This window comes from Pyrgilauda ruficollis, unplaced genomic scaffold (genome assembly GCF_017590135.1).
Source record: "Pyrgilauda ruficollis isolate IOZ18807 unplaced genomic scaffold, ASM1759013v1 scaffold79, whole genome shotgun sequence".
In the NCBI taxonomy this organism is placed as follows: Eukaryota; Metazoa; Chordata; class Aves; order Passeriformes; family Passeridae; genus Pyrgilauda; species Pyrgilauda ruficollis.
In genome coordinates, this window is record NW_024529821.1 from 5,833,322 (window position 1) to 5,859,493 (window position 26,172).

At 45.2% G+C, this 26,172-nt stretch overlaps 3 protein-coding genes across 11 annotated transcripts in view; all 3 read right to left on the reverse strand.

Moving 5' to 3' along the window:
* The window catches only part of VPS8 (VPS8 subunit of CORVET complex), a 66,800-nt gene extending 64,851 nt beyond the window's left edge, over positions 1-1,949 (reverse strand). For both annotated transcript variants that reach the window (XM_041486884.1, XM_041486883.1), the window contains exons 1-2: positions 1,802-1,949; positions 1,073-1,141 (exon numbers count right to left, since the gene is read on the reverse strand). In XM_041486884.1, coding sequence (XP_041342818.1) covers positions 1,073-1,141; positions 1,802-1,909 — 177 coding nt within the window. In that variant the 5' untranslated portion in view covers positions 1,910-1,949. The remainder of the gene's footprint in view (positions 1-1,072; positions 1,142-1,801) is intronic.
* A 156-nt stretch (positions 1,950-2,105) lies between these two features.
* On the reverse strand, positions 2,106-9,223 carry LOC121364015 (thioredoxin domain-containing protein 6-like). 2 transcript variants are annotated; one of them, XM_041486886.1, is made up of 4 exons: positions 8,237-9,223; positions 3,346-3,459; positions 2,780-2,855; positions 2,106-2,160 (listed from the first exon to the last, which is right to left on the reverse strand). In XM_041486886.1, exons 1-4 carry the CDS (start codon positions 8,267-8,269, stop codon positions 2,156-2,158), a joined length of 228 nt encoding a protein of 75 aa, XP_041342820.1. In that variant the 5' UTR covers positions 8,270-9,223; the 3' UTR covers positions 2,106-2,155. The 2 variants fall into 2 exon arrangements, 1 of the variants encoding a protein (XP_041342820.1); XR_005956812.1 differs by lacking the exons at positions 2,106-2,160; positions 8,237-9,223 and adding exons at positions 3,898-3,969; positions 5,081-5,158 and having other exon boundaries at positions 2,779-2,855.
* Positions 9,224-9,937: 714 nt separating this feature from the next.
* ARMC8 (armadillo repeat containing 8) overlaps positions 9,938-26,172 on the reverse strand; it is a 63,833-nt gene continuing 47,598 nt past the window's right edge. For all 7 annotated transcript variants that reach the window (XM_041486799.1, XM_041486796.1, XM_041486800.1 and 4 more), the window contains 11 exons: positions 23,929-24,024; positions 22,466-22,548; positions 22,124-22,205; positions 20,822-20,908; positions 19,730-19,822; positions 19,101-19,250; positions 17,334-17,429; positions 15,262-15,357; positions 14,720-14,792; positions 13,683-13,776; positions 9,938-12,437 (listed from right to left, as the gene is read on the reverse strand). In XM_041486799.1, coding sequence (XP_041342733.1) covers positions 12,404-12,437; positions 13,683-13,776; positions 14,720-14,792; positions 15,262-15,357; positions 17,334-17,429; positions 19,101-19,250; positions 19,730-19,822; positions 20,822-20,908; positions 22,124-22,205; positions 22,466-22,548; positions 23,929-24,024 — 984 coding nt within the window. In that variant the 3' untranslated portion in view covers positions 9,938-12,403. The remainder of the gene's footprint in view (positions 12,438-13,682; positions 13,777-14,719; positions 14,793-15,261; positions 15,358-17,333; positions 17,430-19,100; positions 19,251-19,729; positions 19,823-20,821; positions 20,909-22,123; positions 22,206-22,465; positions 22,549-23,928; positions 24,025-26,172) is intronic.

Consider the following 26,172-nt stretch of genomic DNA (forward strand, 5'->3'; position numbering starts at 1 on the left):
CCAGCACTTCACCAAGTGGTACTAAGAGCCCAGAAGTCCCTCCAGCTGCCACGAGAGTTGATTTTGCTGGTCTCTCAGCTCTTCTGTTTGCAATCTCTCTCTCCTTTCAGTCTTAGCCTGGAATTTTTTATTATAGTTTTTCAAAAGGCCATTCTCCCTGATGTGTTGTAAAACCAGTGCAGCCCCTGTTGGTCTCTCAGCACAAAGCCAGAGGGAGCAAACACAACTCCCCAGCTGATGCCAAACAAGCAGGGAGCAGAGCAGCTGCCCCTCATTTCACGTACACCTGGCAGCCCTATGCTCATTAAGCAGCTCTTTCTGAACTGCAGCTGTTTGTCTTTTTGGCTCTGACGGATTCTTCTCTGCTAAAATCCTTTTCAGAAAATGTTTTGCCAGTCATTCCCATGCTATATTTAGTGAGATACTTACAATAAGACTTTGTCTGCACTGAACTGTATTTTCTTCATTATTACCTCTCAAGTTTAAGACTTGGAAGCTACTCCTCTGACATGGATGTCACTGCCTATCCTTACAGTTTGAGATGACCCAAATTTACTAAACTTCCACTACTTAAGGCACCAGCAGAAACAAGACATAACTACCTCTACTACTCCTCTTGTTTCTAGCCTGTCTCTGTTTGGGACACCTTATATGTGAAAGGAACAACACAAATGAAGCTGTGAAGAATCTAGCTCTTATCTTCTCCCACAACTTCAGAACTACTCTGAATACTCTGCAATTACTTTTAATTAAAAAGAGCTGTTTGGTGACCCTGACCTTTAATATGCTATCTAGACTTCAGGTGACTCTTCAGATCTACAGATGAAATGGGCTTGGACTTGATGAAAACCTCTTATGCTGCAGCTGTGGATATTTAAATTTTTTTAAAAACTCTACCAAAATTCCATATCACACACCATAGAGCAATTGCTCCACTAAGTATGCACCTGCTAGCTATCATCAGAGAACCACGGAGCTCTACAGTTTTATTTTCCAGGAAAAAGGCAGTAAGAGTACAGGAAAACAAGCATGTGCTGCCCCACCTGACTCCCCTGTCAGATGGTTCACTCACCTCATTTAGGATGCTCTCCAGCGTTGGAGGGGTATCAACTTGAGGAATGTCAAATTCTTTGTCGTCAATCTGTACATCAGAAACCACAGCCTGAATTTAGGTTGCCTACTCCGCCTTCCAGACCTTAATTAAAGCCACATAAAAAGCAGCTATGCACACACGCCTCTACCAGAAAGGCAGGCGAGAGCTCCGAGGGCAGGCTCACACACAGTTTCACCTGGCTGAGCGGGGATAATATTTCCTTCTTGGAGGCTGTGTGAGACTTATTTCCAGAAACAGTCATAGAATGCTTCAGATGTTCTGAGAATAAATACGCTATTACACTATAAAGGGTTTTGCAGCAAGAGTGAAATTAAATGACCGACTCTGTACCTGCTACATAAGGCACCCGCCATACAGAACTTGGGCGGCTGTTGGGGTTTTTTCCTATATACGCTGAAGCACGCGAAATTTCTGTAAATGACAGTGACAGTGCCCCGTGCCACCATGCAGGAACTGGCACAGATCAGCCTGGGACGGCCCCGCCGACCCTCCCTCACAGGAGCGCGGAGGGAGCCGCCGACCCTCCCTCCCTCACGGGGGGCTGTGTGCGGGCTCCGACCGTCCCTCGCGGTGTCCCAGGGCCCCTCCGACCCTCCCTCGGCGGACCCCCGGCCCTGTGGGAAGCGCCCGGGCAGGCACAGCCCCCGCGGCCCGGCCGTGCCGCCTCCGCAGCGGTTCGGGACGCACCAGCTCGCTGCGAGAGTCCAGCTCACGGTCGAGCTCCGCCACGCTCAGCCGGTGCGCGGGCGGCTCCGGGCACGGCTCGGCCTCCGCCGGCTCTAGGGCCGCGGCCATGGCCGGGCCGGCTCTGCCGGGACTCGAACCCGCGCCCCGAGCCTCCTCCCCACGCAGCCGCAGCGCAGCGGGGCCGCCCCCGCGGCAGCCTTAAAGGGGCCGCGCACCGCCGGCGGGGACCGGGGCACATCGAGGGACACCAAGGACACGGAACCGGCGCTGCTGCCGCAGGAAAATCTTGTATTTATTGAAAAAGCTCACATCTGCTCTACGACTGCTGTTGTCATCCCGGACCCGATGGGTGCGTCAGCCTCCGAGGGAAGAAAATGAACAAAATTAACAATAGGCGCAGAAAGGAGAGGCAGAGACCAACATCCCTCACGCCCCTTCATCCCATGGGGCTTCAGCTAAAGCCAGCAGGGATTTGCTTCGATTCCAAATATTCTGGAGCCTAAGACTTGGCGTGCACAGGGCTAGGATGCAGCATTGTCCCAGAAAAGCCAAGAAAAAAATGTCCCTTTTAGGAGAAGATGCAAAACCCTTGGGAATTCGTGGCCAATTTTAGACCAGGCAGGAGATGGTGTAGGCAGGTTTGGAGCCCAAGCATTTGTGTTTTCTTTTAAAAACCACTTGGAAACAGAAAGCCATGTGCGGTCTCCAAGAGCCCTTGCCAGCCAGAAGGAAAGGGGGGTGGGGCACAAATGTAAGATAAAACACATTGGAAAGACAAATACCCCCAGTTTCACAATGCCAGACATCCAAACTATGCTGGGCTCTTGTTTGTGTTTCAAGGTGACTCTCCCCGTGTGCCCAGGTGGAAGAATGACCCCTCTGGTGTCCCAGCAGCAGCTGGATCCCTGCTGGGGGTTCCAGCTTTTAAGGTTCCAACTCAAGGCACAGAGAACATCCTACAGCTGTGCCTTGCCTTACCTGTTAGTCCTCCCCGTTGTTCCTCCTGAAGGGGAGCTGTGTTTCCCTGCTCTCTGGAGAAGGCTCTGTCTGGCACCTAGCAGCAAGAGCACATGGATGGGACAGGAACATCCCACAGCTCCCCTCCAGGTGCCAGGCAGGGCCCCACGTCCCAGCTCCCCCTGAGCAGGAACAGCCCTCCTGCTGTCCCGGGCCAGCTCAGCTCAGCAGGGCCAGCAGAGGCTCTGCCAGTCCAGGGTCACCTGCTGAGCTCTCAGCCAGTGCACAGCAAGAGCTGAGGGAAAAGCATTCCCAGGAACAGGCCAGCAACATCAGCAGAGAGCTGCAGGCTTTAGACATGCCTTGGGAGCAGCAGATAACACGTAAGTAAGAGTTTTGCTCCTCAGAAATGTCATTACTTTAGACCACACACACAAAGCCAGTGCCTGTGGTAGTGCCTTAGGAGTTTGGCTGGGCAGGGAAGGGGATTTTTGCAAGGAAGTGGCTCAGCTTTAGAGCTATGCTGGCCCTATGCTCTCCTCTTGCATGCACATCTACAGGTGTTTGAAGCTTCAGTGACCCATTACCAGCACAGGCTCTGCTCCATGGAAACCCTTCCTTTCCCCTGCCAGCTGTTTCAGGATGGTCTTCTGCAGCAATGGTGCATCTGCTCCTCTTACAACAGCCACTAATTCGCCTCCCTGGAAGGTGTGGAAAGCAAATCAGTCAGCAAGTGCTCAGGTTGTGTTCTCTGGGCTCTGGAATTCCCCACAGCAGCATATCACCCACACTCTCTGTACCAGGCCCTCCTCCCCTCAGAGCTGCTCTGCCTCACAGCAAGAGGGAAACCTTGGAACAACCTGCTTTGTGCCTCCTCATCAATCTCAGGATGAAGCAATGCAGATTGTGAGAGGAGTGAGATCCTGCAGAAGCAGCAGGCTGAACCTGAAGGCTCCACAGGGCAGCACACTGGCTGTATATTCTTATCTGCACAGCATTTGATTACCAGCAGATACAGAGCAAATAAAATTGTCCCATAACACATTAAAGAAATAAAACATCCTCCCCAAAGGACCATTGTTCCCACCAGCAGGTCATATTTATTGCTGTGCAACCACTGGGAAAATATTTTCACTCACTGTATAAAAGAGAAAGACAGGCTCACATTGTCCTCTGTATTTTTCCAGAGCATCAATGGAATCAACTTCAGCCTAAAAGGAATGTAAAATGAAATAGGTGTTTCTAGAAAAGCATTTCTGCTCCAGAGGGATGCACACACAAGTGCCTGGACTCAGACACCCTCAGCTGGCTGGTAGTCATCCCCCACACAGAGGAAAACACCTCTGGGTCCCAGACCTAGGGGACAAAATGACACTGGTCAGAACCAGAGGCACAGCCAGCTCACAGCTCAGATCCAGAGCCTGAGAAGCAGGTAGATGTCACTGCAGGAGCTGGAGCAGCACTCCTGTGGGACAGGGATCTCTATTCCCAGCAGCTTGCCTGGGTGAGTTCCAGAGAAAAAGCCTGAGAAGTGAATTCAGATCTCCTGCCCATGAGGCTGAGAAGTGCCAGGAGGAGCTGCAGTGGCAGCAGAGACAGGAGGGCTGAGCCATAAGAAACGTCACTGCCCTCAGCTCTGTCCTCAGTCCAGAGCTGCCCCCAGCCAGGAAAGGCACCAGAACACAGAGTCACCACATGGCTGAGGCAGGGAGGGACTTGTGAAGGGCTCCAGTCCCAGACCTGCCCAGGGCAGGGCAGGGCTGCTCTCAGTGATACAGGACGTTGCTCAAGGCTGTGTCAGTTTTGAGCTTTTCCAATAATCAGCTCTGCACAGCACTCTGGGAACTTGTCCCAGTGTCCTACACTCCCACCTGAATACCAATTTACTTGGCCTTTCCCTGCTGCAGTTTATCCCATTATCTCATGTCCTGCTGCTGTGTTTCCCTGACAAACATCAGTCTCTGCCTTCTCCATCCTCCCCACACTGGACATCTGTCCCTTTTCCTCTCCAGGGTGACCAAATCCAGCTCCTTCAGCCTCTCCTGTACATCAGAGGCAATGTGTTAATGGCTCTGTCTAATGTAACTTGCTTAAGTAGAAATCTGGAAAGCATAGAGCAGTTGAAGCCTGAAAATCCTTAATTATGTGAATTCTTATAGATATACCCAAGCCCCTGTATGTGGCAGCTTCACTCCCAGCAGCTGCAACTCCTGCACTGCCATGATTTGGGCTAAATATTGGAAAGAAAAGTGATTTCAGCCCTTAGACCTCAGCTGATTTCAGAGGACTGGGTATTTCAAGCAGTGCCAAGTGAGATCTTACCACAGCAAAGTGCAGGAGATTACTGCCAACTTCATTCTTGATTTTTTGGAACAGATTCACTACTGGTTTGCATGGGCCACACCAGGCTTGAAACACATCAATGACTGCAAGCAGGAAAATGGGTCAGAACGAGGCACAGATGGGTCAGTTTAGACACAGACCAATAGACCAGTGCTAGAAGGGCTGGATTCAGCTCTGAACTGGAAACCCTTGCAAGGTTTGAAATGCTGATCAGAGAACAGAATTACATTACAAAATAGCAAGCTAAGAATGATGTGGAGGAGTCTTAAGTAGAAACATGGACATGGCTGTGACCTTGGAGATAGCAGATGTCCCAGGGCAAACTGCTGCACAGAGGTAGAGCATATGAGGTTTTCCCAACAGGAAAACCTTGGGAGCCAGGGCTGTTTCTTGTGCTGGGGACAGTCCTGCTCCAAGCAGTGGAGACGGACCAGCACTGCTTGGATTGCAAGATGACTGCCCCATCATGCAACCTCCTTGCTGGTCTCAACTTGGTTAGAATGTTTTTTTCTTCCATTCAGGGTAAGGGGAATGGGGAGACTGACTAAACATCCTTAACACTAGTAATTCCTAACAGTCCTGGCATCCTTTCAACACAGAACAAGAGCAATTCAGTGTGCTGACCAAACCTTACCAATGAGTCCTTTGAGACACAGCACTTCTTCCCAAAGCTCCTGGCTAGTAATGTTAATCTGTGTGGAAAATTGAAAAATACAGTAAAAGCCACAGTAATTCATCAGGTACTACCCTGTTGCTGAAACATATTGACAAATCACTCCAGAGGGACACACCTGCCTGAAGAGGCAATACCTGAGCACTCAGGAAACTCCTCTGACTGTGGTTCTCTCACCTCTGACCAGCTGATCAGGATGTCTCACAAGATCCAAGGAAAGGCAGAGGGAAAGAGCAGCAGCATCCAGCCAAGGGCAAGTCCTCTCCTGTTTAGTGGCACTACTGGAACAGTGATTGCCTGGGGATGCCAGACTCAGTTTGCAGAGGGTTGTTCTGGGGCTTGGCTGGGGGCCCCAGACTGGGATCCCAGACCCACAGCCCCTTGTCAGGGTCTCCATCTGCCTGCCCTGGGTTCCAGATGAACCACACCTCATTCAGGCCCAGTCCTCACAGGCTTTATGAACCACCTGATTCTCCAGCAGCGGTTTCTCACCTTGCCTGCACACAAACTCTACTATTTGACATATTTCAGCCTTGATAAACTAAACTAGTAAATACACAATTTCCATGATGTGTGGGCATTAGAGGGTGGTCTGAACCCAGCATGTCCTTACCTGAATTCCCAGCTGTTACCTAAAGACTTCTAAAGCACAGTGAGCAGAGAACACAAAGTTCTAGGCTGAGAGGGGCCTGTGGAGTCCTTCATCTAATCTCCTGCACAAAACTCAGCATTAGATCATCTTGCTCAGGGATTGACCCTGTCAAGGATGCCCTAGACCATTCCACACACAGCACCACCCCCTCTATTATCCCATACTCCCAATACTGTTATTAGAAAGGATATAATCCTTCACATTTTCCCCATCTCACAGGACTTGCCCTTCAGGATGTACTGAGAAAAACACAGCAAATTAAAATAAAAAAGGCTTCTGGAGAAATGCAAGACCTGGTTTTGTTCATCCTGAACAATGAAGATTCCTGATTCCTTCCTCAGTGGGTATCATCAACCCCAGCTACACTGAGACTGCAGTGGAAAGACAGTAAGTTGCATCAAGGCCAGCTATTTCACAATAATTAACACAAATGGGCATTAAAGGGCTGCTAAAATCTCACAGCCAAGAATTCCAAGGGTGGAAACTCCAGTGCAAATGAAATGCCCTCTCTCTCACAGGTGTTCAGAGCTGTGTCACTGGGGGTCACACTGGGCAGTTTCTCCAGGGCCTTGTCTCACTCAGGGAACAGGGAGCTGTTCAGACACCTCTGTTTATTTGCCTGTTCAGCACATGACCCCATGCTTAATTTTCTCAGAGAACACCTGCAGAAGTACAACATTTAATTATTTATTCCTAGTGCTGGGACCACCCTCAGAGTGTTTCACAGAATGCTAATGAGTCTAAATGATTTATGACAGTATTTGGTGATAATGAATTTGGCCATAAGTTCAAATGCTGGAGTTAAGTACTGCTGGTACTCTCCAAGGCTTTGCTAATTTGGATGTCCTGAGGCTGCTTGGACTTTGCTTTAACAAAACCAGATCCTTTCCAGGACATCCCCTCATGTCCTACACAGGTTCAGCTTTCACCTGCAGATGTAAAAAATCCCAGATGTGCAGATGTAGACCCAGATTTCCCTTCACTGCCAAAGGGGCACGGTCTAGTTGATGTCAAGTTCCCCATCCCACAGGAACACAGCTGGACAAGCAGCAACAGAAGCTATTCCTACCTTCAAAAAGGGCCCCTCTTTCCTTGTTACACATGTTCACATTTCCCGTTTAAACAGTGAAGAAACAAGGTCATAGAGCACATATCTTTCATTATTTCTCTCTTGTGAAGACTGAACTGCTCTCAAAATATGAAGCAGACCTGCAGAACCCATTTTTGGTTACCAATGTTTTTGTGTTGTGAACTGCTCTTAGAACCCCTCTTCTCCCCATACAGTAGTTATAAAGCATCACTAGGTCACCTGTGCAGTGTAAACAAGAAAAATTCCTCTACACATCACTGTGGAATAGATTGTTCAGCCTTTGAATCTTTCTTGTACCTTCTAGCTTTTCTACCTTTACAGCAATCTTCCTCAATTCGTGACCTGCTCAGAAATGTCCAGTAACTCTTGCCATGCAGAACATGTGCCAACCCCACACAAACTCCTAAACATCCTCTGAGCTACTACCTCACAAAACAGAGGTATTTGGACTCTGACAGCAGCCAAACCTGTGCTAGGCCCCAACAGCCCCAAACACAACCTGCAGCCCTGCAGCAGCTCCCTCTGCACCTCACAGCCCTGACTGGGGACACATGTGACCTGCCAGGTCCTCCCACGTGTCCCAGCTGCCTCCAGAACGCTTCCCCACAAGGACCTCACAGAGGGGCTTTGCCAGCAGAATTTGATATCCTGAGACTGAATAACATCCTTTGCACTTACTGAGCCTTTACAAGGTCTGCTAAAGTCCTGGCCACTACTGACCTGCAGCACCACCTCCTTTTTCTTTGCAGCCATCCTTCTGCAGAACAGGGTCCTCTGAGCAGCTGTGCCAAGCACCAAGTGCTACAGATGGCTTCTAATCACCTGGATCCAAGTGCTGGCCAACCTGCACCACAGAGAGAGCTTTTTACCTGGCTCTGCTGCTCCAGCCTGGACGCAGCACCCACAGCAGTGCTGCAGTGCCCCAAACCTGGACTCACCTTTGCTCACACCTCCCCCAAGAGCCGAGGTGCTGCTGCGTGGCCTTAACTGCAGCTCCCTTCCAGAGCCTTGTGCAGCAGCTGGCAGGACTCCAAGGCTGCCATGGCAGCGCTGGCATCGCCACGGCAGTGCCAGGTCAGCCCAGCCCAGCCCAGCCTGCCCTGCTCCCTCCCCCTGGCCAGTGCCGGCTATAGCGCAAGTTGAGCTCCATCTCCCCTGGGGCTCCTGGAGCAGAGCTGCAGTGGAGCCTTTCTGCCTCCTGTACCTGCCTCACCTGCCTGGCACCCCCAGCCCAACACTCACCCTCCACTCCAGTCTTCCCACCTCTCTCCTAAACTGGGGGCTCAAAGCAAGGCATGGGATCCAGGCGTGCCCTCACAGCACTGAGCAAGGGTGTCCCCCTCCAAACAAGCTCAGTTTGTGGAGGTTTGTGGTTTTCTTTTCCTCTCTGCAGTGAGAGCAGTGCCAGTGGCCAGTACCCCTGGCGATGCCCTTTAGGCAGGGCTGCTGCTCTTATCAATCCCTTCCCACACCTGGGCACACTGGGCTGCAGGGGCACACCTTGGAGCTGCTTCTTGTCACACAGCACACGATGCCTGCTGCCCTGGTCCTGCAGCTGCTCACTGTCCTCCTGGCTGAGGATTCAGGTTTTGGTTCATCAAGGCCCCCAGAATGTCTCTTTTTGTGGCAATCAGCCTGCAGAAAAGCCCTGACGATTTTGACCACCACTTGCAAACTGACAGCTCTTGTGCTCATATTTCAGGATTACCAAAGAAAGCCCTTTTAAAGCCATTTTCTACTCTGCAAAAACCTAATCTCAGGCACCTCAATTATTCGTCTGCCTGCTGTGTCACTGCTTCAGCAGTTTTGTGGAGGCACAGCATCCACAGCAATGCGTAAAGTCTGTAAAAATAAATTTTAAGAGGTATGAGATGCTTGCCTTCAGAATATCCTGGCACAAGCTGCTTTACACAGGTTACTTCGCTTCTTTCACTGCCACAATGCAAATCTGTGACTGGAAGAACAGCCACAAGATGTTTTATTTGATTTTCTGTGTGAGAAAGACAGTCCAAACATGGAATGAAAGTGGTGGGGAGAGCCAAGGGTACCATTGTCTGACAGCTGGTGTCCCAAACGCCCTGCTCAACTTCACTTTGTGGCAATGTGTAACCTCTGAAAGGAGGACTCCCATCACTAGACCCATGTATGAGGAGAGGACATACTTATCAACATCCATCAGAATGGATTTTCAGCAGAGAAATGGCCCAAGAACAGCAGAAATCCTGGTGAGTCATATGATGTCCAGACAAACTTTGCTTTGGTTCTGTACGCAATCCTGGAATTCACAAGCTGCTGCTACCTCATTAAGCTGGGAAAGCTCTGGGTGACCAGGAAAGTCTGTCCCACTGTGAATCTCAGGCTGTAGAGAAGTTGACACAGAAAACTCATATTTCTTCAGGAAGCTGAGAAAAAATCTAGATGTTCTGGTAAAGTTCTTTTTATTTACAGTATTCTTCTTTTTGTACATACCTATAGCAACATCAAAAATTATTCACAAAGTTTAACTGAATGTAAAAATGCTCTCATCCAACAGTTTGTCCTCTCTATACCTGTTGAAAATGTCAACTGTTCTCATGCAACAAGATTGTCTGAGCATTGGTTTTTAGTTTTTCTGGCAGAATTTTAGGAAACCACCTCAAAACTTATACAGAGATACTTTTACTCACCTTTTTTCTCAACACCTGTAGGCACCAAAGTTCTATAGAATCAAACTCACATTTGCTTTTAGAAACATGAGTTGGGGAAGGATGAGAAGAGATACAGAAGAACTCGAGCTCTTAAACACAGACAGGAGTGCAAATGGAGCAGGGAGATGCCCACTGGACAGTTTTGCATTTACAATACCTGCCTTAGAACTTTTTTCTCAGTTCAAGCAAAAATATATTTGATTGAATTTTATAATCAAGTCTTTGCTTTTAAGGTACTGAGATTTAACAAGTTCTCACATATTTTTACTTTCCCTTTTGTTCAACCCCCAAAGTCCATCATGAAACATGTGCAGAAGGACATTAAAAACTGTCAGTCACTTACTGCAATGCCTGGGGGAAAAGTGTCAGGTGCTCACTTTTATTTGTCTTTGAGAGTGGAAGAAGTTACATGAAATGCAGATATTCTCCTTTGCAACCAAGTGATAACAGTTATCTGATATACAGCACATTCAAATTCCAGGCCAAACTGTGGTCACATTTTCTGACACAAAGAGTTACCTTGGAAAAAAAGTAAGGCTGTCATCACAATTTGACCTTCTGATTAGAAATAAAAGATTTAGATAATTATCAAAATTGGTTAGCAAAGTTACAGACTTCTCTTCTTGCTGCAGCCTTCCTGAAGCTCAGTGTAAGAGAAGAAGGATTTGGTTTAAGACATTGTCTGCAAACTCTAGTGCCTGTTAGTGCTATGTAAATACAGTGTCTGGAGAGTCTGACTATGGACTATGGTCTAAACTGAAACCAGAAAGCAGACCTGGGCAGAGAGTCAGAACCCTGAACTGCCTGAGGAGACTGGGAAGCCACTGGGCTCTGCCATTCCAGCCTGACCTCAGACAATCCCCTTCACTTGCACTCGTGTTTCCCCCTGCCCTTGCAGGCACCATTTCAGGAACATCTGGACAGTCCAGGCTTCTGGATGCAATCACACCCCACCAATTATCCAGCAATCTAAATCCATGCATGTGTGTATAGCTGCATATATACAGAAAATCTGGAGCAATGTTACTGAGTATAAAACAAGACAGAACCCGCAGTTTTTCCATCCCTTCCCCAACTTAATGCACCCAGTTGATCATTTGTGGAAATAATTTGGAAGTCACTTAACTATTTGTGAAGATGAAGGATGCAAAACAAAAGCAATCCCTTAATCCTGCTTGCCAGCCCTTCTGGAAGGTATAACTTCTGCAACACACTGTTTGCTCCACTGATATCAGTGATCAGCAAATCCTTCTGACCATGAATAAGCCAATCCTTCAGCAATTAGCTGAGCAAGTTCCTGGCTGGCAAAGCAAGAGCTTAGTCCTGCTGATCTTGCAGCCACCTGCTTCTTTCTGAAAAGCATCAGTCATGCTAACCTGAAGTACAAGCTTGTTTTCTAAAAATATAAAGAAACCCAAACCCAATCCAGCTGGCCCATTCCATGGATTTGAGCATGTCATCGATACCAGGTGACCTTGTATTGTGGCAGAGAACTCTTGGACCTTGTCAGTACAGAATGTGCTGCTTGGAATTTGGAGTCTATTGTCTCCCTCTATTTTTCTCTTTAAAAACGAAGTATAATGTAAGTTAAGTTGAAGTTCAGAAATGCATATATTTTACTTAAAAACATTCATCTCTTCAAAATTCAAAATAAACTTTATGGGATACAACAGTTTGGTTTTTTTTTTTAAATAACATTTCATTCAAACGGTATATAATTCATTGAAGTATTCGTACAGCAAACAATGGTTAACCCTTGAAAACCTGTAGAAAAAGATTTTCACACAAAAAAAAAGGAAAACCAAAAGTGAGGTCTCACACCCACACACTCAGCCCAGCACACACACGCACTCAAGCACCCACGCACCCACACAAGGCTGCAGCAAAAGCAGAGAATTGGAGGCCCAAAAGGAAAACGATGACTGATTGTTCTATCTGAGAGTCCAGGTAGCTCAGGAAAAAAAACCCAAAAAACCAAAACAACCCCCCCACCCCGAGTCCTCTGAGTAAAGAAACTACCTCAAGAAAATTCTCAAGTGCACTGGAGACCTGATCATTCGAACTGTTTCTGCAAAGCAGCTCCCTGCACCTGAGAAAAATGCAGCCCAAGGTGACTTGTGCAAATATAAGGAGTCAGGAGTATCTCCTGCTATTCCTTAAGTAGACATGAGGGGTGTCCATAGATTCAATTAGTCTTTGATCATGCAAGGTACTGCTGGAGTGCTGTCTTCGCCCTGCAAGAAAGAACAATAATTAATTACAGGACAACATTAATTACAGGAGTCTGGTTTCTTCAGCAGCAGCAGCTTCATGGGCAGGCTCAGAGTGTGCAGAGAGGGAGGGAGGATGGCCAAGGAAAAGGCTCCCTCACTTTGGAAGGATCTGGCCTGTGGTGCAGAAACGCTCTGTGGGGGTTGTACTGTTAAAGAATCCACCTGGCATCCAAGGACAACCTGACCCAGCCAAGGACACTGGATCCCAGCACAAACTGAGGCACTCCCAGCATAGTGGGGCTTGGGATGTGTGTTATACACACCTTCCAAAATCCCTTAAGGGTAGGCACTGAAGAGAAATTGCTTTCTGTAATACAGGTGTACCATGAAAAGCAGGTCTTTGAGCTGAGAAATCAAGGAGTGTCAACTCAGAATATACTAGAGGCACATTAGTCCTGTCAGGAATCCTGTAGGAATACTGGCCCCACCAAAAACATACAGTGAGGTGAGAGGGAGGAAGGAGCCAGTCTAATAATGCAATTTATGTAATCCAATATTGCACAACATTTTTGTCAAAGCAAAAACACCTCCCACCAGTCTGGGGTTACAGTTCCATCATCACATGGGCTAATTTTGAGTTTCCTCCCACCTGAAGTGAGACACTTTGCTCTTCCTTTGTCCCCCACAGCTCCCAGCCTGCTACCATGACCTTAACAGACTTTTCCAGGACCTGATACAACTCATCAGCATGGAAGATTATTTATTTGTTTCTTCCCAGCTTCCTGCTGTGATCACAAGCAATAATAGCTCATGGGGGCCTGGTGTGGCAGCAATGGGATATCAAAATGTTCCTGATGACCATTTTCAGGGCTAATACTCTGTCACAGATTTTAAGATGAGAAGCCCTAACTTTGCTACAAAGATGTCTAAGAACCCTAGAACATCTTTCATAAAACCAAGAATACCAAATTTAATGCATTTTAAAAATAACTGCACAGTTTTGAGTTGTGTTGCCTGTGTGTGACATCTTTCAAAGATCAGCTTTTCTCCTTTGTAGAATAAATATGGGCTGTTGCTAACTGTAGGTGGGATAATTGCAAAAGGTTAACATAAAACCCCAGAAATTGTCAGTAACTTTTGGATTATGTGGATACTAACACAGGTAACAGCACAGGTGTGTGCAAAGTTACTGCTGGGCTTAATTAGTTAAAAATAACTTAATTGAGATTAACAGCTGTGGTGATCTCGTGTTATCTTCATACTCACTTGTCACACAGGTTTGGATCTGAGGACTGACTCAGTTTGTGTAGAATATCTACTACTCCCATGTCTCGGAGTTTGTCCTGGCGCTCCTGTGAACCTGCAACAACAACAACAATCCCAGTGCTGGGAGTGGCAGCAGCCCAAGAGTCTGCAGGACAGCAGAGAGGGGTGGGAGCAGGAGGGGTAAGGAGCAATGCTAAAGCAGGGATAAGGAGCAATGTCCAGCTACAGCACAGCCATGGAAACACTCCCTCAAGCTCTGCCTGCTTCCCCAAGGAGCTCCAGCTTCTTTTGCTGTGTTCTGTGTGCACATGTTTGGAGGCAAGAACATCTTGAAGGCAAAAATCTTTATCCTAAGGTATCCTGACTTCAGCTGTTTTATTCTCATCTCTGATCTCACAGGATCTGGATGCAGAGAACATTCCCCTGGAGGTGTTTCTGAGCCTGACTTTTGCCCTCTCCTCCTCTCACCATATTCACCTGAGCAGCACCATCCTTCAGCCCCCTCCTGGTAACCTCCCACTCTGCCAGGCCATGACTTCTCACCAAATGCCTTATCCATTGTTCCCAGTTCCACCCACAAGTCCTTTATCTGGTTTCAGCCCAAGCCACTCAAACCAACCATACTGTGGAAAACTTCTTTGCCAGAAATCCCCTTCTAATGCATTTATTCTCTCCAGTGAACTTGTTCCCTCCAAAAATGAGTTTCCACAGCCCCTTTAAGATCTGGAAGCTCTTACAAGAATTCACTTTCACTCCAATAGTTTAGAGACTTCAGAGAAATGCTACAGGTGAAAACCTCCCCCTGTGTCTCTCCAGCTCCTGTTTATTGTCACTGTGTCCTTGTGCTCCCCCAGGAAGCTCTCTGCATCCTCCTCAGTGTCTCCTGACCACTCCCACATTCCATACTACACCTATAATGATGTTTCCCATTACACTTTGGATCCCACTGCACTGTGCACTGCAAATATTACTATTCAACAAAAGCTTTTTGATCAGGATAGTAACTTGTCTGTGCATTAATAAGGAGGGTTTCTTACCTTCCTCTTCATTCCATATGAGATTAGATATACAGAACATGGCAGCAAGCTGTAGTTTAGCATTTGAATGACTCTAAATATAGAAAAATAGAACTCAAGTTTAGAAGAAGCAATTCAGAAATTCACAAGACTTCTACTTTGGCATTCATCATGTAATAAATAAGACAGCAAAGCTGGGATTAATTGTTCTCTACAACTTCTCTCAAACACAGGGCCATAATATGAGGCACTTGAGTAGTGGTCAATCACTTTCTTCCAAATGTTTACTTATATCTTCAAGATATGCCTTTTCCAAGTTCATTAAATGTTTTCTATGTAGATGACATCACTGTAATGTTTTTATAGGAAATAACCCCTGGATTTTCCTTTTAGTCAGTTCTTTTGTACACCTCTGCCATACAGAACTGCACTTACACCCCACTGGTTATATGGAAATTAAATGCATGGCAGTGAATAACTCTCAAAACAAAATCCTAAAGCACTTTCTTCTTTTCAGTCCTGCAAAAGACCAACACAAATCCTGTAAGAGAAATCCCCCTTACCATGTAGTATTTGATTTTCTGCAGGATGTCATCATTGGTCATAATCAGTTCTTTTGCTGTCGTGCCATCTGCTATATTGGCAAGGATACACAATGTCTGAAAGAGAGAAAAATTGGGAAGTTATTTGGCCCCAGATCACATCCCATGACAGCTTCTCTGACAGCTCTGAACTCAGGACAAACAACTCCTTTAATTAGTTTTAATATCTTTAATCTGGAGTTTCCAGCCTGCTCACATCTAGGGCCAATGCCAAGGAGTCACCAGCTGTGGGGAGCAGCCCTGGCCACAAACATTCATCACCATTTTAAAATGAAGAGCAGCACTCATTAATTCATTGCAAGAAAGAACATTTTAAGTCTCTTATGGAAATCTGCAACATATAGGAAAGAATAAATTCCCTGGAATATAAAGCAATCTGTTCTGTAGCAGTTGCTGGGGGGAAAGGAAAAACAACAAACCCCAACCACTTCTACCTCATTGTTAAGGCCAGGAACAGGAGAGACAGAGGCCTTCCTGCTGATCTGGCAGAGGAGTAATTTCTTTTCAACAAGTCTAATCACAGTTATTACCTGCAGAGGTAACTCCAGCTACTTCTGCAGCTGGTTATTTCTTTCAAATTACAGAAGCCATCCCACAGGATGCCCTTGAAGCACCCTGGCCCACACTGGCACTACTGCACAGAGTTTTGATGGGCACAGCCCCTTCCCTGGCTCTCTCAGCATCATCAGCAGATGCTCCACAAGCTCTTTCCCAAAGAGCTCTGAAAGAACTTGACCATCTTTTCTGGACATTGTGGGAGGACACTGGAGCATGATCAGCACTTGCATGGTGCTTGTGTCTAAGCTGCACTGCACTGTGTCAGCAGCTGCAGAGACTAATTACTTCCAAGCTGCTAATTACATCCTGATGAGGCCGGCAGTGACAGAGACAATCACTGTCCTGCTGCAAGCAGGGGCTCTGGTGTGCAGACAGGTAGTACTGGATCTTGAAATAAGAGCCAGCTGCACCACAGGGACCAAGGAAATGCTCAGTAGATAGAGGCCCCAAACTCCAAAGCCCATATTCAGCCCCAGCTCTTTCCCAGGTATGCTGGTTCTCCTGTGAAATAATTCGGATAGGCGTGGCAAGGTGAATAACCTATAACAATAAAGGCCATTCCTGTCACCTCAGCTTTAGCAGGAAGACCTATCTAGAAAGACACATGGGGTTAATTCTCAGTTGTTTCAGACCCATGGTGTCAATAAACTTGCTAGCAGGAGTCTTTGGGCATTTTTTTTTTTTTTTTTGCTCATTTTGCACTTAAATTGCCAAAGGAGGCCTGTTGGCCTTCAGCCTGTTCTTCCCTGAGCAGGGATTTAGACCAGCTCTACTCCTACACTCATTTCCCATGCTGCTGGCTACCTATGTCCAACCTAAGCCAAAGCAATCCTCTGGCATCTCCCACAGCTCCTTGCTGCCCCCATCTTTCCCCACCACACACCCCGTATGAGGAAGGAACACGGTTCTCCCACTACCTGTCTTTGTCAGGCACAAGAGTTATCCAGCCAAATCCTGCCCAGCTATCCTCTAACTGCTGCTTAGCACCCCCACAGCAGCTGTCCTTGTACATTGGCTCCAGGATGCCATTCCCTGCTGGCCATCTCCTCTTTCCCTCTACTTTTCCTCTTGCAGATTGCTTTTTTTTTGAGTTTTAATTTGTCGGGCCAGGTCCCTCCCTACTTTTTACTGGGCTCCGCCAGGATGCTCTTTTCCCTGCTAGAGCTTCTCTTCTATTCCTACTGATTCCTTCCTGCCATGCAATGGCCCCAGTGTAATTCTTCTGCTCTCACATCCCTCCTCTTTGCCAAACCTACATTTGCAAAACCAATCTGAATTCAGTCCAAACAATTTTGTAACAATCCATTAGAAAGAAAAACATACTTGTAGCTACTCAAGTTATTCATCTGAAAGATCTCATTAAAATATTCACAGTACATCATAATCCCAAACAAAAATGACATGTTGTGAACAGTAAGCATTCTTTGCTCTCTTATATTTTATTCTGACAAGACTACACAAAACAGAAAAGGTACCTGCTCTTTGACTTCTATATTGTGCTCCCCTTCCAGAATGAGGGTCACTGCTTGCATGATTTGCTTCCCATGAGTGCTCATTATGTGGTCTATGTGCTGCCAAAGCAAGGATGAAATACATTTAGTGCAACTCCCCAGACAAGGAAGGGACACTCCTGCTTGAATCACTCCAAGTGAGGAGTAGCAACACTGCACACAGAGCTCTGCTCCCAGTCAGCACTCCCAAACCAAGAATTAATCACAGCATAAACACTTCAGAACATTTTTCTTCATGTGGAGCCCTGCTTTTGCCTGAGAGACCATCCTATGGGCCTTGGTGGTGCTTTCCCTGTCACCTGGAGAGGAGACACTGCTGTCACAGCTGCCAGGCTGAGGCCTGAGCCCTGCTGACCCAGGCTCTAAATGTGTGATGCTGAAGTTGGAAACTACCACTTCTCTTCTGATAACCAGGGGGTAATATCAGAGAGGAGTGAGAAAGCTGATGTTTTTTCTTTGGTATTTGCTACTCTTGAAAGGACACTGTGCCCAGATCCAACAGCCACATTTCCAAAGCCTTAAAGAGGGCAGAGAAATGAGCCAGATGCATTGGTCATTGTCTGGGGAAATTGCCCTAAGTTCACAGCTCAAAGGTCACTTCATGACAGACTATGAACACCTACACTAGAATAAAAGAGAAAAGATTAAACAAGATCTACTGGATTAAGTAATACCAAACCTCAGGACTGGCAGCAAACAGGCACCAGAGATGATCATCACACTGCACACTACAATTCCTTTAAGCCTCAGGGATTCTTGTAGGGTTTCTTAAAATTGCTAATAATGGCATTTCACTGGAAAGTTGCTGAATTTCTGGAGTGAGTTTTGGGTAGAGGTTGAAAATGGCTGGTTCTGGCTCTAAAACCTACCACAGGACAGGAAGCAGCAAAGCTGGCACACAGTTCCAGGCAGAGAACACCTTAAGTGACAGTGAGAGTTGTCAGGGTGAATTCAATGAATGACAGGCTATTAAGTATTTTTTCACATTAAGGCAGAGCTAATTTTCTATCAAGGTTATTGAGACTCAGTAAGTAAAAATATCAGAAGATTTTTTATAGTGACCTTTTCCTGGTAGAAACACAGTATGTGATAAATGCACAGAGAGGCTTCATGGGTTTTTCCCCTCAAAAATGCTGGCTTGCCAAATTTGTGCTGTATGTTTTCCCTCTGTTCTTCACAGGGAATCACCCCTTTCTCTTCCTCCATGAATATCTCCTTCTCTCTGTCAAAAACAACTCCAGGGCTTATATTTTCCAACCATTTTATTTCAGGGTGTAAAATGAACGTCTGCATTTTGAGAGTGCACAGTCCCACACCAAATTCACAAAGCCAGTACTACCTATGTAGATGGATAAGAACAGACATATTTCAAGTACCAGGGAAGAAGAAAGATAGGTATCTTTAAGATCTGCATCTTCCCATACACTGACTCAATGTGCAACCCTCAGTGTTGTTTTGGACAGAGAAACTGCTATGAAAATAATGTTGCTAAGAGCTAAATGCAATGGAATTGAACATTAAATGAAAATGTCTAGCTCTGATAATAATTACAGTGTTTCCATGGATGCAGAGGATTCATTCAAATACTTTATCACACTGATTTGCCCATGTGCTTACAGATATTTGAATAAATCCAAGTGGTGTTAAAACAGGAAAATGTCTTGCACAGAAGCACTGGATTGGCTGCTTGTTTGATCAGCTTTCAGAAGGTCTGCTTGCAGCTCTACTTACTGGGCGAGTGGAGAGAAGATTCCTGAGCAGTCCCAAGGTTTTCATCAGAACATTTACATCGGAATCAGAAAGCAACTGAAACAACTGCTCTGTGCTCAGACCTCGCAGGATGTCTGACTTGATCTTCTGTTCCGCTTGAAATGCCATATTCTGAAACAGACACACTTTTTAATGGATTTTTTTACCTGAAAACCTGGGCTTTCACTTTTTTAGTAGACTATTCTCTACAAGAATATATCCTCCCTAAATTAATCTTGCAAAAAGGCTGTAATTTATGAGCAACTGCTACACAGTTAATTCAATTTTCACATTGTCTTACACCTGACCTGGTTATTACCTGCTTTCATTTTCCCCCTGGCATGCTACTGACACTACTTAACTGCTTACCTGAATGATCCTGGCAACAAAATTAGTACCAGAACTGAAAAATTTATTTTACTTTATGGACTAATGGATGAAGTGTTCCTACCACCAGGCTGATGCTGTTTTTCTTCCGCAGTTTGGTGGAACAACAGGCCAGATATCAATTATGTCATTGTTACTAACAACTGACAAGTTCTACAAGCTATGTTCCCAAACTTATCAAGGCACACAGTCACAAGTGGTATTTCATTGGGTGTCCTACTCACCATTAAAGCCCAAATGCCGTTCACTCGCAAGGCAAGGTTTTCACTCTGGGTTAAACTACATAGAAGTTCTATGGCTCCTGATTCTAAAATAGGCTGAAAGAAGGAGGGAAAAACAGATCTTTACAACACTACTTACAGCACTACTAACTGCATGTATGAAAATACTAAAAATATACTCCTTATATCTTATTCTTGAGCTTACAACATGTCCAGTGCACTCACGTGAACTGGCCATGCCACACCCCATATCCATGACCATTTAACAGTAGGTTTGAGGAAAGAAGCCAGGTCAAGGCAGCTGCTTTCTCCTATGTCTGTGTTTGTGGAGACATGGATGCACACACATTTATATGTGTATATACATCACCTCACACTGCTGCTCACACCTCACAAACACTTGACCTGCAGTCATCTAAAAAAAGCCCCATGGCTGGCCTCATGGCCAGTGAACTGTGCTTGGCATTATTTCAGTTATTTTGCTGTCTCACAGATATGATTGAAACCACCAAGAACAACTGATAATTTGGTAATCCATAGAGCCCTGCAGGATCCCACATACAGCACAATCTTGCAAATATTTTCTGTAATTAAGAAGTATTTTAGACTTGGGGAATTGTTGCACGGCTGTGGAGTGTTGATTTGTGAGTATGATCTGGATGAAATACAGACTCTGCAGAACCAGATATCCTGTACTGTTCATCAGAGAACAATAAAAACACAAGACTCAGCTGAGCCAGCATTTTCAGCATTACAGTAGCAGTAATTCTCTAAGACAATGGATCACATTGCAAATTATCGGTGTGGTTTCTTCTTGTTTATGATCTTTTAAGATAACAGTGTTTTACAAGTAAAAAGGAAATGACAAAACTTCATGTCTACTTCTTTTCTTTAGAGAACAAATTAACTGTCACAGCACTGTAAGCAGATGATTTTTTTTGTTCCCAAGCAATCAGTGGCACAGCTCTGTAACATCACAGCTCCCTAACATGTCACAAGCAATGGCTGCCAATTATCATGCCTTTATGCTAATTGAACCATTGTGTAATCTCACTTCAGTCCATCCCCTCTCCCTGCTGCTGGCTAAGTACTCACCTCCTTGCTTGGAGAGAATTCCAAAAGAAGATTGCATAGCGTGGAAGATGCTACTACAAGAATTTCATTTGGAGCATTCTGTAAAACCTGCAGGAAGGGGAGAGAGAGGAATTCTGTTAGCAAGATAATGAAGAGATCACTAAAATGGAATACCTGGAATTATGCTGTAGCTGGATATTGCAGACTTCAGGAGGTGCTTCCATGGTAGCAGTGCAGACCCAGACTGACACACATCACAGGACAAGCTGGAGCAATGCATTATTTCACAAAAGCCAGATTTGAGAGCTTTCAGTCCAATTTAGTAGAAATCAGTGGGGACAAGCCCTGCTCTGCAAAGGACACATATGCAGAGGAAGCTCCAGGAGCCTCTTCAACCTCTGTGTACCTCGTACTAAGCACAACACAGCAAATTTCCTAAGGAGCATCCTCTCAGAGGAGCACAGCCTGAGACAAGTTATAGCCCTTTATCTCTGCCTGCATCTCCAGCAACACCAAAACACCAATTCCTGAACCAAATACGTTCCTCCCTTGTTCCCTACTGCCAACAACACCTGCTGTGCTCCAGCCATTTCACTTCTGAAAAGTCAATTCAAGCTGACTTCAGGAGATTCCTATGGGTGTCAATACTGCCCAAGCCTTCAGGTGTGCTTGCAGACTTGGTCTGTTCTGCATTTTCAAGGTCTCAAAGATGTTGAAACTGAGAAACTAGTTTATTTATCTGCATTTATGACAGTGACATTACAGGATGAGAGCTTACATATATCACATATATCTTACACACTTGAATGTCACTTAATCTTGTGAAAATTGCATTATATGATAATGTGTCTTTTCAAAGGTCTTTCTGTGCTCTTTGGTTTCAGCTATAAAATCTGCAATGAGATGTAAGAGGCAGAGAATAACAGGAGAAAACACAGATCCAAATTCTCTTACAGAGCTCACAGACCAAGTCTGAACTGTGCCATCTGAGTCTGACATTAAGGGACATGTTGTGCTTGTAGTGTCCTGTGTGAGCATTGAGAATAATTGAGCTTCACTCACTGATGACAAAAAAAAAAACAAAAAAAACCTAAAAACAATAATGGAAAAAAAGGAAACAAAAAGCCAATCAAAACCAAGCACGCTTGCTACTGTTGGCTTTTGTTGACTTATGACTCTCTTAGGAGAATGCCATAGGATTTTGATTTCTAGGTAATTTGTATCATGATTCTACAGCAAGGCATGCCAACTGAACAGACACCCTGTGCTTCTTGAATGGACCAGAGCATTCCAGGCACTGAGACCTGACTGCTCCTCACTTACCTTCATTAAAGGCTTCCATACAGCATGATCCTGAAAACTTGTCCTGAGCTGCTGGACAGAACGGGACAAACTGTGCAAACATCTGGAATGGAAGAGAAATCTTCCTTGTGAGACATGCACACTCCCACGGACACTGCTGTACACACCCTGCTGCTCCACAAGGATTACTGAGCTGGGAGGCAGGCAAGGAGAAGCCTGGGAACAGCCAAGAGAAAACCCTGCACCTGCCCAGGATAACTGCCCCTCTCCCAACAGCAGAACTGAGTTCAGAGCAGCTCTCAGACATCAGCAGGAGTTCTCCCAGGTGCAGCCCAGGTTCTGCACGGATGAGGACAGGCTCACCTGACTGCAGCCAAGCGCACCTTGATGCTGGACTCGGACAGGCCGTTAACGATACGGTCCATCATGTTCTCAGTCTCAATGATCTGGGCCAAAGAACTCAGGTTAGTGCACAGCTCAACAGCATTCACAGCTTGCTGGGGTTTTGGCTGCAGCATTTTCAATGTTACATATAAAAACTGCAGCTAAAACCAGCACGCCACACTCTCTTGCTAGATTAAGTGGGAAGTTTTGTGTATCTACAGACAAATAGGAAACAAAACATCTATATTCTATGTTCCACTATGGCTTTTAATCATCAAGCAAGAAGAGGGTGATTTTTATATAGAAGTATCCATCTCTCTATCTATATATACACATACATATACATTAATTACCCTTAATGTCATATTAAAACAAAAGTGAGCATGTGTGCACACAACATATACAAACTATAGATCAGAGACAGGTTGTAGAGCTGTGGATAAAAAATATCCAGTAGCTCACCTGCCATATTTAGACAAGGCCAGCACAAACACTCAAGATCAGCATAAAAGGGAGTTAATACCCAGATGGATGATGGATTTTTGCATAATAAATCAACATTGGCATGTACACACCCACTGCTTATTAAAAGCTGTGTAAAAGGAGGATCTTCACTATTAACTAAAGCAACAAAAGAGGAGTTTATGGTGTTGAATTCTGGAGATCTGGAGTGGTTCCCCACTGATAAATCCTCCTAATGTTATCTTTTCACCCTGTGTTTTCCTGCCCCCTTCCTTCTGCTTTTCCCCTTTAACTAGCAAATAAACTCAGAAAACATTCCTAACATTCTTCTGCACTTGCTGCATGACACTGCAAATCCATGATTAATTTTTAAAAAATGCTCCTTCTAATTATTAATTTATTAAGTTCCCTCCACTTTCCACACATCAATTTTTAACTATGTGAGTGGCCCAAGCAACCAATCTCTTTGCTGTAATGTTTGAATCACCAACTGCATTGTTATGACAGTGCAAGTCCTTGGTCACTTGAGAATCAGGAAACAAATTCTGACTTTGTTTCCCAATATGAACATACTTTCCAGGTTGTTTTTTTTTAAACATTTGTCATAGAATACAATAAATGAGAACAGAGTTGTATTATCTCTCTCAGAACACAAGTTTCAGAAATTTCTCATATGCCACAACAATATTCCTTATGAGTAGCCAAGTACCAAAAATGTGGAAAGACAACTTCTTGTGCAGGTCTAGTTCATCACTGTGAAGATGCTCACATAACTAAACTTTACTTTTGTTATACTCTGATAGCAAGACATTAATTTTTGCTCCAATTCCACGCAATCTGAAAATTTATATTAATGAAGGAGAGAGGTCTCATTTCAACCTATTTACATCAAAATGGGGAAAACCACTGGGAGGGTGGGAACTGCTGCCTTCCAGTGCCCCTCTGGCTGAGCAGTGGCCCGGCAGGCTCCCTGTGCTCACCTTTTTGCGGATGTCCTCGTCGTTAGCCCCCAGCGACGCGTAGAGCTTGAAGGCAGCCTGGCGCAGCTCGTGGGCGTGCTTCAGGTCGTGGTCCAGCTGGGAAACACAGCACAGGCACCAGGCTCAGCCACCAAAGCAATGCAGTGTGATATTTGCTTTGTTCTACACTGGTGCTTACCCATTCTCTTTGCCTGCCACCCCAGGGGCAGCCAGAAGCTCAAAGTGCTGCTCCCTGAGCTCATGTCCACATTTACCAGCTAAATGCAATAACCAGAGTTAAGAATATGGTTCATTTCTCTGCTGAGTTAAAGAGAAGACAACTTTGTCTTCAATTTGAGGCCAAAACAAGGTTAGGACTCTATCAAGACCATATTCAGGTAAAAGCTATTCTTCTCTCCCAACAAAGACTTACAGGAACTAGCCAGAAGGAGTGAAAAATCTGGGAGAAAATCAAGACAAGTTTTATCAGGAGAACTGAAGCAAACCAGGAGCCAAAGTTGGCCTCTAAACCCCAGGCCATATTAAGGAGGGTGAGGTTGGATATCAGGAAAAGGTTCTTCTTCCACAGGGTGCTGGGCATTGCCCAGGCTCCCCAGGGAATGGGCACAGCCCCAAGGCTGCCAGAGCTCCAGGAGAGTTTGGACAAGGCTCTCAGGGATGCACAGGGTGGGATTGTTGGGGTGTCTGTGCAGGGCCAGGGGTTGGACTAGGTGATTCTTGGGGACCCTTCCAGCATATGATAATGGGAGCACTAAAGGCATCATAAAATAGGGGTGTTTGAGGTTGACCCTGCTTGGAACAGCAAATTTGGGCTCTCAGATCTCCTCATGTTCTCTTCTGAGGATAATTCTGTGACTCTGACTATCCTCAAAACTCTGTACCAAAGTGTTCTACAAAACAATGCAATCTTCAAAGTCTACACAAAATGCCAGGAAAATGACAGTATAAGGTAGCAAAGTGCTGAAATAAAAGAAATGTCAAAAATTAAGCTCTATGAGTAATTCTCTCCAGTACAGCTATATTGGAGCAAGAAGTATTAAAATATTATGCTATAAATATTTTAATATTATGTTATAAATATTTTAAGCAGACAAGTTCTCTGTTTGGCAGATTCCTCACTCACTCCTCACGTAGTTTTACCTTACAGGGTGCAATTCCAAGCATTCTGTTCAAAGCCAGTACCCTGGATTCCCAGCTGGCTGCTTCTACAGACTTACTGCACACTCAGAGCACTGTCATAATATTTAGAATTGCCCCACTCACTTTTGGAACCTGATCATATTTTTTGATGCTACAGCCAATGTCCATTACTCCTCAATAAGCTGCTAAACTTCTTTTTCATCAGTTTTTTATAATGTAACTGATTTTTTTTTTCATGTTTCATTTGCATTTTTACAGAGCATTCAAGAGGCTCTCTATGCAGAATTAACTCCATTCTATAAGGGTCAGGGAAATGAACCTGTTTCTTAGGCCAGTTTCAGGGAAAAAAGCAAAGCTCTGCAATGTATTTTTTGGGTTCTTTCTAATAATCAGTCTCAGTAAGACTCCAAGGTACATCTGGTCTCTGTTTATCCAACGTCTTGCAAGTGCAGATAACTCATAATATGAAACAGTGCATGACATCCACATGTTTTTGTGCTTAAACACAACAGAATCGCCTCTGAATTTCAGATTTTCCACAAAGCTGACCTGAGAATTGAAAACAAATCTCTCTTCACATGGACTATTATCTCTTATGAAGCTGAAATGTACTGGTTCCTGAAGGCAATGTTTAAACTCAGAGGATGGGAAGACCAGATATACACATTTTTGTGTCGTTAATGAAGTCTCCAAAGAGCAGTGACTGAGACTTGGAGAGTACAAACATCAAGAAACAAGTCCAGCTGGACCTCTGGCCACCTTTCAATTGAGGACCTCAGGCACCAGGTTGTGGCAGCAGCTCTCTGGCCACAGAGAGTGGGCACAGACTTTTTTAGTAAAATCTTGGGAAGCTGTGGGAAACTTAGAGGAAAAGAATTCAAACAATTATTATCTCTCTTTCTGTAACCATTGTTTATAGATATGGTTCTCTAGAGTGTGTTATTGATAATCACCAGTAGTGTGTGAGAAGTTTTCACTTTGAGACCAATCAGGTCTTAGGTGCACCATTGATTCTATAAGAACTGTAGATTTCTAATAATAAAGTGTCTTTCATGCCTTCTGGATCATAGAGTCAATGTTAATTATTACCCGGCTGGGGGCCTG